Source organism: Phasianus colchicus, chromosome 8 (genome assembly GCF_987193195.1).
Source record: "Phasianus colchicus chromosome 8, bPhaCol1.hap1.1, whole genome shotgun sequence".
Classification (NCBI taxonomy): domain Eukaryota; kingdom Metazoa; phylum Chordata; class Aves; order Galliformes; family Phasianidae; genus Phasianus; species Phasianus colchicus.
This window is the reverse complement of record NC_143443.1, coordinates 8,440,178-8,455,890: the sequence shown is the minus strand read 5'-3', so window position 1 is coordinate 8,455,890 and position 15,713 is coordinate 8,440,178. Positions and strand designations below refer to the sequence as shown.

The window sequence follows — 15,713 nt, the reverse complement described above, 5'->3', positions numbered from 1 at the left end:
GTCCAAATGTGCTGTCTTCCTTAGGTTATCCCACCATTCAAGTGGAACTGGAAACTCCCACTGGGTTGCGCTTCGTGCCACCCACCCCTTTCCACCAGGATGATTTCTTTAGCGACTCCTCTAGCCTAGAGTCACCCCTTAGAACTCCCAGTAGACTGAGTGACGTGTTAGTGACCTCCCAGGGACATGTAGATGGTACAGCAGCAGCACCGCCAGTGGTGACTGAAGAAGACACCTCACTGGACGACAGCAAGCACGATTTCTCAGTGCCTAGCGAAGGACCACCTAAAGGTATTTCTGTAGGCCAGAGCCAGTTGGAGGAAGTGGACCTTAAGGATTATCCGCGGTATCTTGGTAGTTATGGCGGGATACCTAAGGATGCTAAACAAAGGCAGAGCGAAGAGACTAGCAAAACAGGAGTAAGGACTGAACAGCCTGAGAGAGAAAAGTCTGGTACTGATGAGGAGATAACGGAAGAAAAGTTTAAATCTCTGTTTGAGGACATTCATCTGGAAGAAGGAGCTGAGTCTGAGGAGATGACGGAAGAAAAAGTATGGTCAATTCTTAAAGGTGTTCAGCAAGCAGAACACGAAATGTCTTCAATTACAGGTTGGCAGACTGACTCATCAAGTGTCACTGAGCCACCAACGTCGGGACGCAGGATAGGTGGTAGCCTGCTAGATCGCCTGGATGATAGGTGAGCATCTTCTTGTACATGTGTGTAAATAGCCTTCGTGTGCAGCCACTGCCTTCAGGAGCAGTGCTCAGGCCGATGTTCTGCTGTTTTATGAGATTGTGCATATATATATGTGCATACGTATGTAAGAAAAAACATTAGTTGTGACTCCATCTGGCTTCAAACATATTTATTTTCAAAAATGTATATATAGCAAGTTTCATGCTTCATACAGAATTAGTTTACATTATGTTTACTAGATAATCTTTGTTTTCGTGTTCTTTATTTTGTGTATTTTGAATGAATCTAAGTAAGGGAAATGGAACTGGAATTTGAGACTATGAAATGACAATTTGTTGGAACCAGGGTACTGTGTTGCTCTTATTTTAGCAGTCATCCTTTTCATTGCATCTCTTTTCATTCCATCAAAGAGGCATTTCTTTCTCCATAGTGCAGTTCTTTAAGCTGACACCGTTTTACAACATTTACTTCAAGTATATTATGTCATGCTAATTTACTAGACTTTTTAAGAGATGTGTTTCAAGTCATAAGAAAGTAACAGTGGCAACACCAAATCCATCTAGTCCCATATGCTGCTACCCAGTTGTGGATACAGAAGATGCTCAGGGAACTTGTACGTTCCTGGGCTCCATTTACTTTCATCATAATGACCTTCTGAGATGGTAGATGCTTTCCACAGATTTATTATCATCGTGTTTCTCTTGCATGTGCTTTTCCAGCCTCCCACTGGACCTATGTAAGCTTTCAGCAGTCACAGTATGTGCTGGCATGTTTGGCCATACTGGTATCCACTGGGTACTATCAAAGAGCTCTTGCCTTAATTTTGTACTTGGCTCCCATGGTTTGTGACAGAAGGAGCCAGCTCTGCAGGAGGTGTAAATCAGCAGAGAATGACTATCTGCAGAGCAATCGTCTCTCTGTCAACAGTTTACATCCTTTGCAGCTTTGATTCAGGATGTTTAAAGGTTCCAGGTGGCATGAGATAGTCTTTCTGAATCAAGTGGGAATATGGCTCTTGATTCCAACAAGCTGGTTGTCTTTCAAGACTTGAAAACATTTGGTCTGTTGCTGATATGATTTTTGTTATGTTAAGCAACCATTCTGCCTTTTATTATGTGTTTTCTATTGTGTTAAATTAATGAAATATATCTCTTCTAGAAGTAAAAGATCTTCCTTAAGGAGATGACACATCTATTTCTAGTTAGAGGAAATCAATTTGCTGTATTTTATAGCAGTTTTGCCAGCAAATAGCTATGGGTTTCTCTTGCATATAGTTCCAATGTTTATCTGAAAAGCAAACAAAAATAAAAAAGTTTTGTCCAGAGCTTTCTATCTTGTTATCTTTCTGGCCCTTGGCTTTATGCATTATTAAAATTGTGCTAAGGAATTATTTCTGAGCACCAGTATTTTTCAAGAGGCATGAGTTATTTGGAATATGGATGTTGAGGGAAGAGTAGCAGACACTTTCATTATCTCCTTGGTTGGAGAGCAGGTTAAAGAATTAGTGCCACGAGGGATTTGTCTTGCGATTATGCAAAGGAAACAGTAGGATTGGTGCCTTTTTCTTTCTGTTTTAGGTTTTTTTTTTCTTTTTTTTTTTCTTCCTAAGTGGAAGGTAATTAACGTTAAACATTTGGCTTTATTTCCAGCATTCACCATGTTCTCCCTGCTTCTGAAAAGATACCATAATGCAGAAGACAAGGCTTTTAAATAGACTGATGTTTGCATGTTGAATTTCAAATTTTACTTTGTCTGAAATGTGAGCACTAAGAGTGAAGGCTGAGTGCTTTTCTCTTCTGCGTGTTATTTATGGATGTCTGTTCTTTTTGTTTCTCTGTAGCTCGGACCAATGTAGGGACTCTGTTACCTCATATGTCAAAGGAGAAGCAGGGAAACCAGAAACAAATGGAAGCCTCTCAGAAACCACAACAGAAACAAAAACTAAATCCTATGTCCAGGAGTCTTTAAATGATGTGGGAAAACACAGTGACAAAGAAGCCCTGAAAACAAAGTCCCAAATTTCAGCTGGTACTGATGAGCAAACATTGTCATCAACAGCATATCAGAAATCTTTGGAAGAGACTAGCAAGCCAACAACAGAAGGCAGCAAAACATCTGTGCCTGTCAGTGTGAAGAAGATGGGCTGGAGTACTTCAGAGGATGGCAAGGCAAGAACAGGCATCCAAGAGGAGGAGGGAGCAGGAATGTCTGAACAGAAGGTACAGTATGTCCTGTAATTATTAGCTGTTTGAGGAGTCCGTATTGCTAAGTATAATTTTTTTTATAAGATGTAATATTGTGACAGGTGTTTTTTTTAATCCTTCTTTATGCATGTTATGTTTATTGCCAAATTAAGAAAAGTGGAAGTTAGTGGAATTTTATCTTCTGTGGTATGAACAGAATGAAGTGTAGTCAGGGCAGGCAGAGGAGCCAAGCAGGGTGCATAATCTTCTTCCTGCTTGGCCCTGAAATCTGGAAGAGATGAGAGCAGCTTGTGATGCCATCTTGCATTGCTGAGAAGCAGGTCCCTTTCCTGCCTGAGTTATCTGTGCAAACAATGCTAGGCAGGTCTGCTCTCCTCAACTCGCTTCCAGTAAGGTGATGCCACTGTTTTCTGATCTGTTTGTGACATTGAGGAGAGCAAAGAAATACGGGGTGTCTTTTGTCTCCTTCCAGATCCCTGTCCTTAGCACCTTCTGATTTTTTTTTACTCTGTTAATTTGCAGGAAAATAAATCTTGGGTGAAGTCTAATCTCCTTCTTATGCTTTGCTCCTTGGCTTCATTCATCCCAATTCTAAGGTGCATCTAGCAAAAAAATTTCCAAATGTGTAATACACTTTCCCAGGTGGTAGTTCATTCTTAAAATACTGCTCAGGGTTTCCCCTTCAGTTCTGCTTGCCTGGCTTTGCACATCCTTCCCTGCAGAATCTCACTTATAAGTTGGTATTAGATAAATGAAAATCTTAATAGCTTCCTCTAAACGTTCTATTTCCCAGAATTGATTCAAGGAATGGCTTTTAGTCCATTAGGAATTTGGAAGCTGGTGGGCAATTCCTAGGCTCAAAGACTGCAAAAAAAGAGAATTACAGAATTTCTTCTACATTCCCATCTTAGGAGATGGTCTGTTCTTGGGCATAATACAAGAGGAGACTGTAACTTACAGAAATGATGTATTTTTTAGAATGGCTTCTACATGATGTGGCTTTTTTTTTTTGTCGTAGCGCCATAAAAATGGCAGCTATGATGGGCTGCAATAAATTATTCAAGTTTAATTCATTTTAAACTATTCTTTTGATTGTACAATAAAGAATTATTTTATTGAATGGTAATATAATCAGTCTCATCAGTTATGCAGCATATGATTGTTATGATCTTGTTTTTAGTTTGTGACATAGTTAAAGCAATTAACATCTTTCCTAATGTTCACTCATTTCTTGAGTACTTAAAGAGTGTAAGAAAAAGCCTGCTGCAGAGGCAGCTAAACACAGACTGTGGAGTTCCTGTATTGTCAGTACGCTTTGGGGCAGATCTTGGGTTAATATTATTATGCTCAGTTTAAACACAGAGATAAGCATAGATGTACACTGTAACTTGTGCTGAGGGGTGTGCTACAGTGCAGCACTTCCCCCTCTGGATTCCCATCACTGAGAAGATAAGTTGTCATCCACTCCTGTCCTCTCTTCACTTTTGGATATTCCATCTGGATTGGTAAGAATGAGTGTGTGCATTTCATATACGCGCTTTCTGCACTACTTTTGCTTTCTTGGTAAAGGGTGATAATCTTATCTTCCAAATAACAATACATTTTTTTTAATAGATGCAATCTTTGAATAAACCAGTGTGAGTCAATAATGGGATTTCTAAACCTGGGTCTCTCACGTGATCTACTTAAAGTCAATAGTTTAATTACTAACAGAATCCAGTTCATAGGGAGATAATTCTTCGTGTGTTGTCATGAAAACAGAAAGAAAATTTCAATTGCAGTCTGTCTGGAAGGCATTCTCTGGGAAGCAGAGGCAACAAAAGGGTATTGCTTCCTAAAGAAAGCTGTTGTTACTGTGACCCTTTGGGAAACAGCTAAAAAGCAATAACCATTCACCTGCTGGGAGAGGGCTGCATCTGTATTTTGGGACGTGGTTTGCAACAGAGATAAGCCATTGAGACTGGGCTGATGTCTGGTGATGTTAATGAAGTGAATTGCTGACCTTGTCCTACGTCCACATAAATGCTCTAAATTCTAAAAGCACTGCAGTGACTGTGAGGACCATGTAATGTTCTACATAAGATCAAGCGTTAGATTCAAATGATCTTTTTAAATTAGAGAAGTGCAGCATGCTTGTTGTGTTATCCCAAGGAAGGTTACGTCATGTGGTTGAGGTGATTTGAAGCGCCAGCGTTCTGTCTTTCACAGCTAAAACACTTGAAGCTGTGCATTAGTATTACTCTTCCTCCTAAACCTTTGTGCTCTTCTGGGAAATTTCTTCTGCTTCTTGTTACTTGTTCAGAGTAGGTTTGGATATATATATATATTTATTGGGCTAGTGACAGAGGATAGCAGGAGACGCTGCATGCAGATGAATGTTGTCATCCTGCCCTAAATGCCTTTTTTTAATCTCACATGATCCTTCTTCCTCTTCCACCCACGTATGCCTACTCGTACTTTACACATCATTTCTGAGAAGTGCCTCTTGTTTAAGATGCCTTGAGCCAGGTTAAAAAAAAAGAAAAGAAAAAGAAGCAGAAGTGCAAAGTGCTCCAAGGGTCTTGCAGGGAAGGCAGTGGGGCTGGTGGAGACACTGGGATGGAGCAGACACCGCCGTGCAGCATCTGCCCGGCACCAAGCTGTGAGCAGCACCAGGCTCCCCCTGCCCCGAGCTGAGGCCTGCCCCTTCCTTCTCAAATGATGTAGGGCAGTTGTATTTCAGGCTTCAGTTAGTATCTGCTTAAAAGGAGATAGATGCTGAGCAGGAAAAACTTGTACACAGAGAAGGTCGTCTTCAAAATTCTTGTTTTTAACCTTTGGCAGGAGGGCCTCCGAATCTTTCTGTGTGACTGTAGTCTTTCTTTATAAGGGAATTCACTTCCATACCTTGTGAATGCACAGAATTGGAATTAGAATGAATTGTTAATTTTTGAGGAGGAAACAGCAAAGTTATTGGAAGATTTTTTGTACACAAAATTCTTCACTTCCAAGTAAGGTACTGAAATGTGTTAGGTCAGATGCATTCCAAATACAATTATCTAACACTTAAAAGTTGCAAAGATATTCCATACCTGTTATGTATCTAGTACAGCGTGTCCAAGAGCAGAAAAGCTTCCATCATATACTTCAGGAGCAAAAGTCATTAAGTATATAATAGGAAAAATGTTGTCCATGATAACCTCTGTTTTCTTCTTGTAGTTCTGATAGCACATTCTATCTTGCAAATGTGCTGTTCAAATGTACTAAAACTGCATTTATTAGGAATGTAGTGACAGTGAGATTGAGAGTGATTCGAGCTCAGGTGAGGAGCAGAGGATTACTACAAGAGTGTATCGACGTCGGTTGATTCTGAAGGTATTTTGTGATGTGTGTTCTTGAGGCAATTGTTGGCATGGACGTGGGTTTGGACTGCTGTGTGAGAATGTCACTTCTGGCACAATGGAGTCCCTCTGCCCATCTGTATTTATAACCAAATGGCAGGTGGCCATTCATTGCTTAACCCAGAAATTTATGGTTGTCTTCTGCTGGAAAACTACTGTGCTGCATGGCCTGATGTGTCCTTCAGTGTTTTGCATGCCACCTTTAAGACAACAGCTAGATGTAGAGTGTTGGTCTTAATAGAAAATGAAATACAAACTGACATAGGAGATATATATGTATGTATTTCCCCTTTTTCTCCTAAAGAAAAACAAAAGTCTAAATGACAAGTTAAAAAAAAAAATGCAAGAATGTATGTTGAGTAGGATGACATGGTACTCTGGTTGGAAGGTGTGATCTAGAGTGCCTTGTGTTCTGGAGAGCAGTGAGTGATGCTGATTTAAAACCTACAATAGTTAATACAAATAAAATAAGTATAAAAATAAAGAGTCCTTGCATTTGACTTCATTAGGCTTTGTTTAGTATACTTATTTACAGATGCCCTAGCACAACATACTTCATATGCTAATAACAATGGTAGAGTCATAAATCATTGAATTTTCCCTTGTATTGTTTCCTGTATGGTCGTATAGCTTGGTATTTATGTGCCTTGATAATATAGCATAAGACCATAATTCTTTATCAGAAATAACGTTAATTCTCAGTGACTCACATGATTCATTAGATTCTCATTAGAAAATCATGTATTAAAGCCATAAAAAGGACAGCCGATGTAGTGCTATTACAATAATAGCCTAGGATGCAGCTGTTAATTCAGGAATTACTTGTCACACTGACTGCACCTATCAATATTGCTGTTGTTTGTTTGTTTGGTGCAGAAGGTTGCACCACATCTTCTGTGTAACGTGAATGGCAGATGTGCTACATGCACAGCTGTTTATTCCTCCAAGACACTGGAAAATGCAGCATGATTTTTTTGTCTGCCTTCACCCTGTATTTCTTCAGTTTTCTGGTTTTGTTCCCTTTCTGAACCAGTCAAGAATTGCAAAAATGAGCTAAATACAAGTAAATATTTTGTTTGATACCACATCTTTACACCAAGAATCTGCTGCCTTAAATGAAAGGATATAGCCATTTATTGGTAATTGCCTCTGAAGATAACTCATGACAAGAAATAGGAATGATTCTGTTTTCAGATGGGACAGGTGGCCTGAGGGTGATCACAAACCCTCAAGCGCTGTAAGTGCATTTCTGGTGAGACATGAAGCATCAGTGGGCTGCATGTTTTAAAGGCTGTGCATAGTCAGCCTGTTTCTAGGTTTTCCCACCCAATGTCTGAGCTATTTTAATGTCCACTGTCTGGGAATCAGGAAGTGTCAGAATAGGAAAGAGAGAAAGTGAAAAAGGCAGTCTTCATTTTTTTTCCCCAAGTACAGTGTTTAGAAAAGGGCATAGAAAAGTGCTTTTAAATGTGGGAGTGTAATTTGGGGTTGTGCTTACAGAGCAGTGGTGCAGCAGCCCTACAGAGTGGTGTGGTCTGCAGCTGGCTCGGGGGAGCTGGTGGGACTCCCTGGGGATGTGTGTGAGCAGAGGCAGCCGAACTTGTGCTGGGCTGCACCTGTCTCTGGATTTTAACACCTGTGATATTTCTGTCATTTTCTGATGATGCATAGCTGCTTCTTTTTCTCCCTCTGCATCTTGAGACAGGTTTGAAATGGAGCAAGAAACTTTCAAAGCGGCAGTTGCCAGGCCTTTTAGAGAAAATTTGGTAACAGAACAACCATTTAAATAAAGGTACATTTTGGTCGCACGTAATTCATGAATTGATGAATTGATGGTATGAAGTAGAAGAATTGAGCTTTGAGATTGGAAGATATCTGGATTTCGATTATTTTTTTTAAATTCCTGGGAGCTGAGGTTCTGTTGGTGTAAAATGGAGTCACAGAGCACATGCCAACTGAGTATCAGCTCCTCGTTCAGGCAGTTCTCAGGATAGGGTAGGGAAGCACTGGCACAGGTTGCCCAGAGAGGTGGTGGATGCCCCAATCCCTGGAGACATTCAAGGTCAGACTGGACCAGGCTCTGAGCACCTGATGGAGCTGTAGGTGTCCCTGTTCAGTGTAGGGGAGATGGGCTAGGTGACCTTTAAGGATTCCTTCCAACTCAAATGATTCTATGATTCTGTGCTTTTTGGCAGTTGTGCCTGAACCATGGGAGCACTTATCCTGCACTGTCTGACATTAGGGATGTGGTGGAGCCAGCCCTGGCAGTCTGTGTTGAGAATGTCATCCCTGGAATAAAAAATATTTTGAACATCTGCAGAGCCTGGGTACGGGCTGCATAATTCCATGGCAGTGCTGTGCCCATGCCACAAGCTCACTGCCTCGTGCCAACTGCAGCAAAGGGACGCAGAGGATGGTGCACCCGGGCAGGCTGCACATGGGATCAGTGTTCTGCTGTAGTCTGTGTTCATCAATGCCTCCGTGCTGCATTAAAAGCAACAGAGATACTCATGTAGCCTGCAGGAATGAAGTTTTGTAACACCTAAACCTTGAGGATAAATTGAATCCTGTGGAAAAAAGGAATTTGCCATGTGCCTCCATGGTTACTGTCGGAACTGAATTGCTTCATTGCCTTTGTTCTTCTTTCTCAACTTGTTTTTCATTTCAGTGCCATTCCACGTTATTGCTAACATTATTATTTCCGTTTAACTGCTACCTTAGTCCTCTCTCCTGGCCCAACTATGTAAAAGTCTTTCCTGTCCCCAGAGGTATTTTCCCAGCGGTCTGAGAGCTGGGTCCTGTCAAGTGCTCTCGAGCACATTCCCGTGGGATTTAGCACTTCAGAGAGCTGAGCCCATAAAACCAGACAAGCAGGGGCTGATGCCCATTTCCACATGTAATAAGATTGTATTTTAAACTCAAGGTAGTGCAGATGTTTTTGGTTTTGCTTCCTTTCCCTCTGTTCACATGGTGGTTGATGGGACAGAGCATTGCAAAAGAAATAGTTTTTTATGATAGTGAAGGAATACGAGCAAATAGCACACAAAGGAAAAATAAGAGTGCTTCCACAATGTGCACTTTCAGAGCCAGAGCCACAGCTCTTTTTATTCCATTATGCCAGAAATCAGTGTGCAATTTTTCATGCTTTTTCAGAGATTGTTAAATCCTTCGTGGGTACAGATTTTTAGTAAAAACTAGTTAGATTCTTGACAAAAAGTTTATGGTAGAATTTTGTAGTGGAAAATAAAATAAACTTTTAAGCAGGAGTTGTTTAAACCTGATATTATCATGTATCTTGTTATTTTTTGCCATTTTCTGATAGAGATTTGCCTCTTACCATGTATTTTGCCCTTTAATCTCCCCAGTAGTGACTGAGGAGACTCGGTTCAGCCTGCTCTGGAGGAATGACCAAGAAGGCTCCTGAGCAGCAATTAGTTACAACCTGGCTGAGAGAACTGCAGAAGGGCTGTGCTCTGCTCCATGAGCAACCCACACCCATTTCACCAGGAGAGACTGGCAGTGGGGAGCTGCTGGCTGCACTGGGGCAGCGTATGTGAATTAGAACACAGGCTACAGAGTGCTGTTGAGAGACCTGCTCGTACCTTGTGCCTCTTGTAACAAGTTACAAAGCTCTGACCTGGCTCAGTGTTCGGCTGCTATGCTCAGTGCCATTTGCAGCACCATTTCCTTTCAGCTCTCCTTGGCTTGCCTGTTGGTTTCCCCCCCCAGTGCCTTAGCAATACATCTTCAGACAAGCAAGTACAAACTCAGCACAGGCACAAGCGAACAGTTGTGGCACGTGATTAACAAAGTCTCCCTGAGTAGGCAGAACTCACTAATGAAAATGACCTTAATGAAAGATGTTTGCTTCTACTGCCACAGAAGCTTCAGACTTCAAGGAGAGAGAGGTGCAGCTGCTGGTTATGCATTATAAGAATGCGATGTCAAGACTGAAAGGATTATGTCTGGATAGTGGCTCAGGCCAGAAAGGGAAGAGATCTCAGTGCTCTGTACCACTCCCGTTCCCATCACAGCATTGCCCACGGTCATTGGCAAAATTAAATATTTAGGATCTTTCCATCTCGTTTATTTCCGTCTGCTTTTAAATTCCTTTTTATCCTTCTGGGTAATAGACATCCAGCCACACCTTTTTCCTTCACTGCTACAACAACACTAGCTATATAGGAGGAATAAAAGAGGAATAAGAGGGCTATTATCCCTCAGTAACAAAACAAACATGAAAGAAAACGAGAACTCGAAGAAAGCTGCAGTGAACTTTGGCACAGTACTGCAGCACCAACTCCTGCATTTATCTGGCAGTCCCTGGGAACACCCATAATCTGCAAATAACTGTTAAGAAAATCAGTGGAGTTGGCACGGGATGCTGCAGAAGCTGCTCCTTAGTTCTCCTGCCCTGGAGAGCAGCAGAGAGGATACCAGCTAGTTTTGGCAGGACTACACTCCAGAGAGCAGAGTGAAGTTAAAGACTATGCTCCACAAAGCTTCTTGGCATGGTCTGGTACAGCGTGCAGTCTTTGCACAGTTTAGTCCCAGGGATACAACCCAGCATCTAGAAATGGCTGTATTTTCTCCCTACCTTTCTAAAGCTCTTAGTATTGTGTCAGTGATTTAGACTGGTCAAGGGTAGAATGAAGCCCACATTAGTATGATGCGGCAGAAATAATTTTATTCTTCAGCTGTGACGCAGATGCACCAGCTTTGTGTTTAAAAACAGCTTTTGTTGACAAGGTCATCTAATGTGTCATTCTAACCCAAAGCTGTGCTGAGAGCTGACAAGTAAAACTGCCAGTGGGTAAGGGATTTTTTTTTCCTAGCAAACGTTTTTATAACTGTATGGGATTACTGTATGGAATAACTTTGTAACTGCATGGGATTAGAAATATCAGTAGATCAGATCTACCTCCTGCCAATTGCAAGCCCTCCTGCAATTTGTTTAACTGCCCACATGAAAGAAAGTTGTGAAAGCTGGATTTTGTGCATACTGACTGCTGAATATTTACAGCATTTATCTTTAGACTGTGCAAAAAAGAGCAAGTAGCTAATTAAAGACCAAGATTCACCATGCCTTTAAAACTGCATTTGTCTTTCATTTTCAGTGTATCAGTACATTTTCCATTTTCAAATTGAATGCACTTTCACTGTCTTGCATTAAGGAACAGCCCTGCTCATCACAGCAGTGAAGGCCAGTACGTGCAAACAGCCTTGGTGTGCTGGGTAGTCTGGTGACCTTGTTCGGGGCTGTGTTGTTCTGTTTCTGTTTTTTATCACAGTGGCTTTGGAGACCCTCCTGATGAGCGGGAAGCTCTTGGTACCTCTGTGCACCACAGGCAGTGAGAGATGTCTGAGCCACTGTTCTCTCCTATCCCATCCCATGCTGCTCAGGAACCACTGGGGATTCTGAGCCTATGGGTGGGAGGCCAGGAAAGAAATAGCACAGCCAGCTTCCTGTCTGCAGCATTTCACATTAAGCGGTGAAGTCTCCATAATCAGTATTTTCCCTTATTTCATTGCAGCTAGGAAGCCCTACGGGTTTCACTTCTCCAAGTCTGTACACAACTATTGGTGCCTCTGCCTGCAGCAGCCATCCCTGTGCCATTTTCATTTCTGCTCTCTAGCTCGTGAGAAAGGAAGGAGCTGGCTCCCAATAGGGCCCGCTCACTGAGTCACTGTGCACAGCGTAACGTTGGTACCTAGACAGGTATTTAGTTTCTCCTTCCAGGATCTCCTTTGTTGAGCCCTTTTGGAACATGAATTGTCATGTGAGACTCCATCCAGGAGCTTCAGCAGCTGCTTGTTGTGCTGTCTGCTTGCCAAACTGCTGCCGTGCCCCTGCAGCCAAGCATCCCAGGGCAGGGACGTCCCATGGGGACAGGCTGCCCGTCCCTCAGCAGTGCTTCCTGAGGTACTGCAGTTCAGTGAGTTGTACCATTTCGCTGTACTCAACGAAAGCGCAGGAAAAGGAAATATGTCTAAACCTGTTTAATAATTACTTATTATCAAATGATAATTTGAACACAGCTTTCAGTATGAGATAAGTAGAAATTCTGCACTTTTGAGTAATGACACGTACTGGCTGGAGATGTGGTTGGTGGCAGTTTCTCTGAGCTCCTCAGTACCTCCGTGTGGCTTTTGCCTGGTGTCACATATTTAAATCAAGGAAATTGTAAGACCATAGTCTATAGAAGACTGCTAATGGTTTGTGAACAAAAATGAAGGTTTATTTGTCCTAGCATTCACAAATAATGTACAAACCTAACACTTTAAGGTGCATATTGAAAAAAGCTGTACTTGTAGAGAAAATTTCAAAAAATAAACATGGCTTCACTGTATTTACTCACTGTAAAGCAGTGCCAGGAGCTTATAAAGATAACTACATAGTGTACAGACAACAGTAAACGTGGATTATATTTGCCAGGTGCTTCTTAATACTTGAAAGCATTATGAAGGTTTGACATTCATTTGAATTAATCTCAATTCAAACATTATTTTGCTGTTAATATTGACATAAAATGCTTTGTATAATAGGTTTTCCACTTCCTTCCTCTAGTTACTGTTTTTCCCATGGTGGGTTGAGGATTAAGGGAGAAGAAAAGTTTTATGGCTTTTTATTTATTTATTTATTTATTTATTAAAGATATCTGGGGAAAAAATGGGGGAGTTCCTTGCCCATCTCAGATCTGAGTGCTACTGATTTGCTCTAAGCAGATAGAAAAAGCAAGTCATCTGCAATCTTGACTTCTGAACGTGGTTTAGTCCTTTAGATGAGAGAGCCCAGATTTGTCTACAGTCTCACAAACACTGCCAAAAATGCTTCCTTCGTATGGGCTGCACTTATGGGTGGGAGAACACTGATTTTAGTGCAGCCTACACCTGTTGGGAAGGGTAGTTGGTGCACCTGGTCGTTTCTCATAGGCAGGCCAGCAAGTAAGGATTGCTAATGTTATAAAGATAGATGAACAAAATAATGGTGTCATATTGCTGTGTGCCCCAGTTTCCCCAGCACCAAAATGGGTAATCATATTAATTTCAGCTGTGTACTCCTCACTGTGATCCAAGCATGGAAAACAGTACGTATGAACTGGATGTTGAGAGAGCGATTTTCTTCCTCGCTTTTCTAGTTTCGGAAAATAATTCTAAATTCTATTTGTTTCATACAAACTAAGCACAGGTGATGGATATTTCTGAAGCTTCAAAGGCTGTGCTTACTTCAGCACCCACATTTGGAAACATATTTTTGAGGTAAAATTGTCAGTGTTTTTCTGGAACATAGGCTGCCAGCTAGCCTTATACTCCAAAGTCACTTCATTTATTTATAACTTCAGCAACACTTCATGTTGTAGTATTTGGTCCTAGCACAGCCATTAGAGTATTCATTTATACTGGTCCCATAAATTGTGGTTGCTGCTGGTGGATGGAGTGCTGTCAATTTCAGTACACTGTGCAGCAGGCTGCTGGCACTCCTCAGAAGGTTGGTGCTGATACTGTGCCAGAAAAGGTTTCATGTAAGTTACCTTTCACTGTTTTCCATTTTCTAAATACTGAGCAGTCTTGTCTTCTGTGTACATGTTTAAGACCTGGCATTTAGCAACCTATAGGCAGAGTTGTCATTAAAATTCTAATTTTCCTCCTTCCTTACTTGGTGTTAGAACATGTTTCTGTGTGTAATGAGCATTGAGAAGCTGTGAAAAGCCTCCTGCTAATGGATGTCTGTTCAGAGATTTATTGTCATGACTTTGTACCATCTCACAGGACTCAGGCTAACAGACTATTTGTTACCCAAAGCTTCATGTAATGAATTAGCTGATCATAGAAATGCGCCAGGTGTTCCCTACACATTTTAATAACAAGTTCTGTGGAATAAATACACAGGTACTGGCATGTTAAGTTACAGTGACTTTCACGTTATCTGTGTGACATAAAGCAATCTGCTACATAAAGATGAAGCTAACGTGCTTGTTGCTTGGATTGGTGTGGAAATATGTGTGGGTTTGGTAGAATATAGGTTATATTGCTAATCTTATAACACGTTCTTTAGGGTGAGGAAGCAAAAAACATTCCTGGTGAATCTGTAACAGAGGAGCAGTTTACCGATGAAGAAGGCAACGTCATCACAAGAAAAGTAATCATGAATTACATCACTGCTCTGTCTTTGTATTCAAGTAACTTCTTTTAATATACTTTCCCCCTTTAGAATCTAGGAAAAAAAAAAAAATCGATACTTTTCATGTATTGCTTCCTACAGATCACCCGGAAGGTAGTAAGGCGTGTTGTTATCCCACATGAGAGGAAAGCTGGTGAAATGGTAATGGAATGGGGGCTGCCAGGAAATAACAGTAAATGCAGAGGGTTGTGTTGGCTGCTAGAAAGTGCTGCTAAAGGGCTGGAAGTTTGCATTTAACAAGAAGCCTTGGCAAAGTGCAGTGCTTGCACTTACTGACAAGTTGTGCATTGCGGGCTAGGGGCAGGGATTTCTCTTCATTTTGTTTCCTGGTAGGGGATGTTTCAAGGAGGCCTCACGGAGTTCTGCTCTGTGCAAAATGCCTTCCACACAAAGCATTACGGTCTGTTTATGTGAAATAGGCAGCGTGCTTAAAACAGCTTTATGGCCTTTTGTGTTTCATCAGAATGAGCACTGTCTGTGAGTAAAGCTAAGCCCTTGCTGGAGTTGTACCTTACACCCATAGGTGTGCAGTGCTGGTTTTTCACCAGCACAAAGGTGTAAGCCCCAGGTGATCCCTACCAGCCTCTCACTCACCTGTGCAGTAACCTCTTGCTAGACAGTGGGGTCACATGAATGTACCTATGTAATAGTACCCTGTATAAGTACATCTCAGGACAGGGCTCTGTCCCTTGCAGTTAAAATTGGAAGCCCACTGCGGAGGAGGGCGTTGCTCCAGTTAAATTGACAGTGGGTCAGTGGAATTTCTGAGTGAAGACAGAATTGGGGACTCAAAAACATAACAAACGTGAAAAATACTCATATTCTTTTGATAATGAAGACTAAAAAATCAGGCAGGGAGCACAGAAATAGAAAAGAGTTGAAAAAAATATATATCTCCATCCTCTCTTTCTCTGTCCTTTATCAGGGAAAGTATTGGTTCTGCCCAGCAAAGGAGAATTATGCTGCACCAGATTAGAGTACTCAGAAACTAAAAAAAGTTACAGATAAATCAATGCAGACCAGCCAAGGGGTAAATTCTGCCGATAGCCACACATAAACAGATGCATTCTCTGATGTGAATGAGGCTTGTGATTACTGGAGTATTTATTTTTAGATGATTATTGAGCTATTTTTAATGAGCACAGATGAACTTCATTTTGGTGTTTGCTGTTTAAAAGACACCAAAAACCTGCACTGCTTGTCACTACCATTGGTTTTACTTCTGCTCTGCTTTGGGGATGGTTTTTGCT

General features: G+C 41.4%; 1 protein-coding gene across 2 annotated transcripts in view; it reads left to right on the top strand.

The window, feature by feature from the left end:
- The window catches only part of ANK3 (ankyrin 3), a 315,864-nt gene that overhangs the window by 296,247 nt on the left and 3,904 nt on the right, over positions 1-15,713 (top strand). Inside the window, exons 43-47 of one of the 2 annotated variants that reach the window (XM_090144833.1) lie at positions 25-697; positions 2,538-2,916; positions 6,163-6,255; positions 14,338-14,421; positions 14,545-14,604. In XM_090144833.1, coding sequence (XP_090000959.1) covers positions 25-697; positions 2,538-2,916; positions 6,163-6,255; positions 14,338-14,421; positions 14,545-14,604 — 1,289 coding nt within the window. The remainder of the gene's footprint in view (positions 1-24; positions 698-2,537; positions 2,917-6,162; positions 6,256-14,337; positions 14,422-14,544; positions 14,605-15,713) is intronic. The other variant, XM_090144835.1, reaches the window with a different exon arrangement.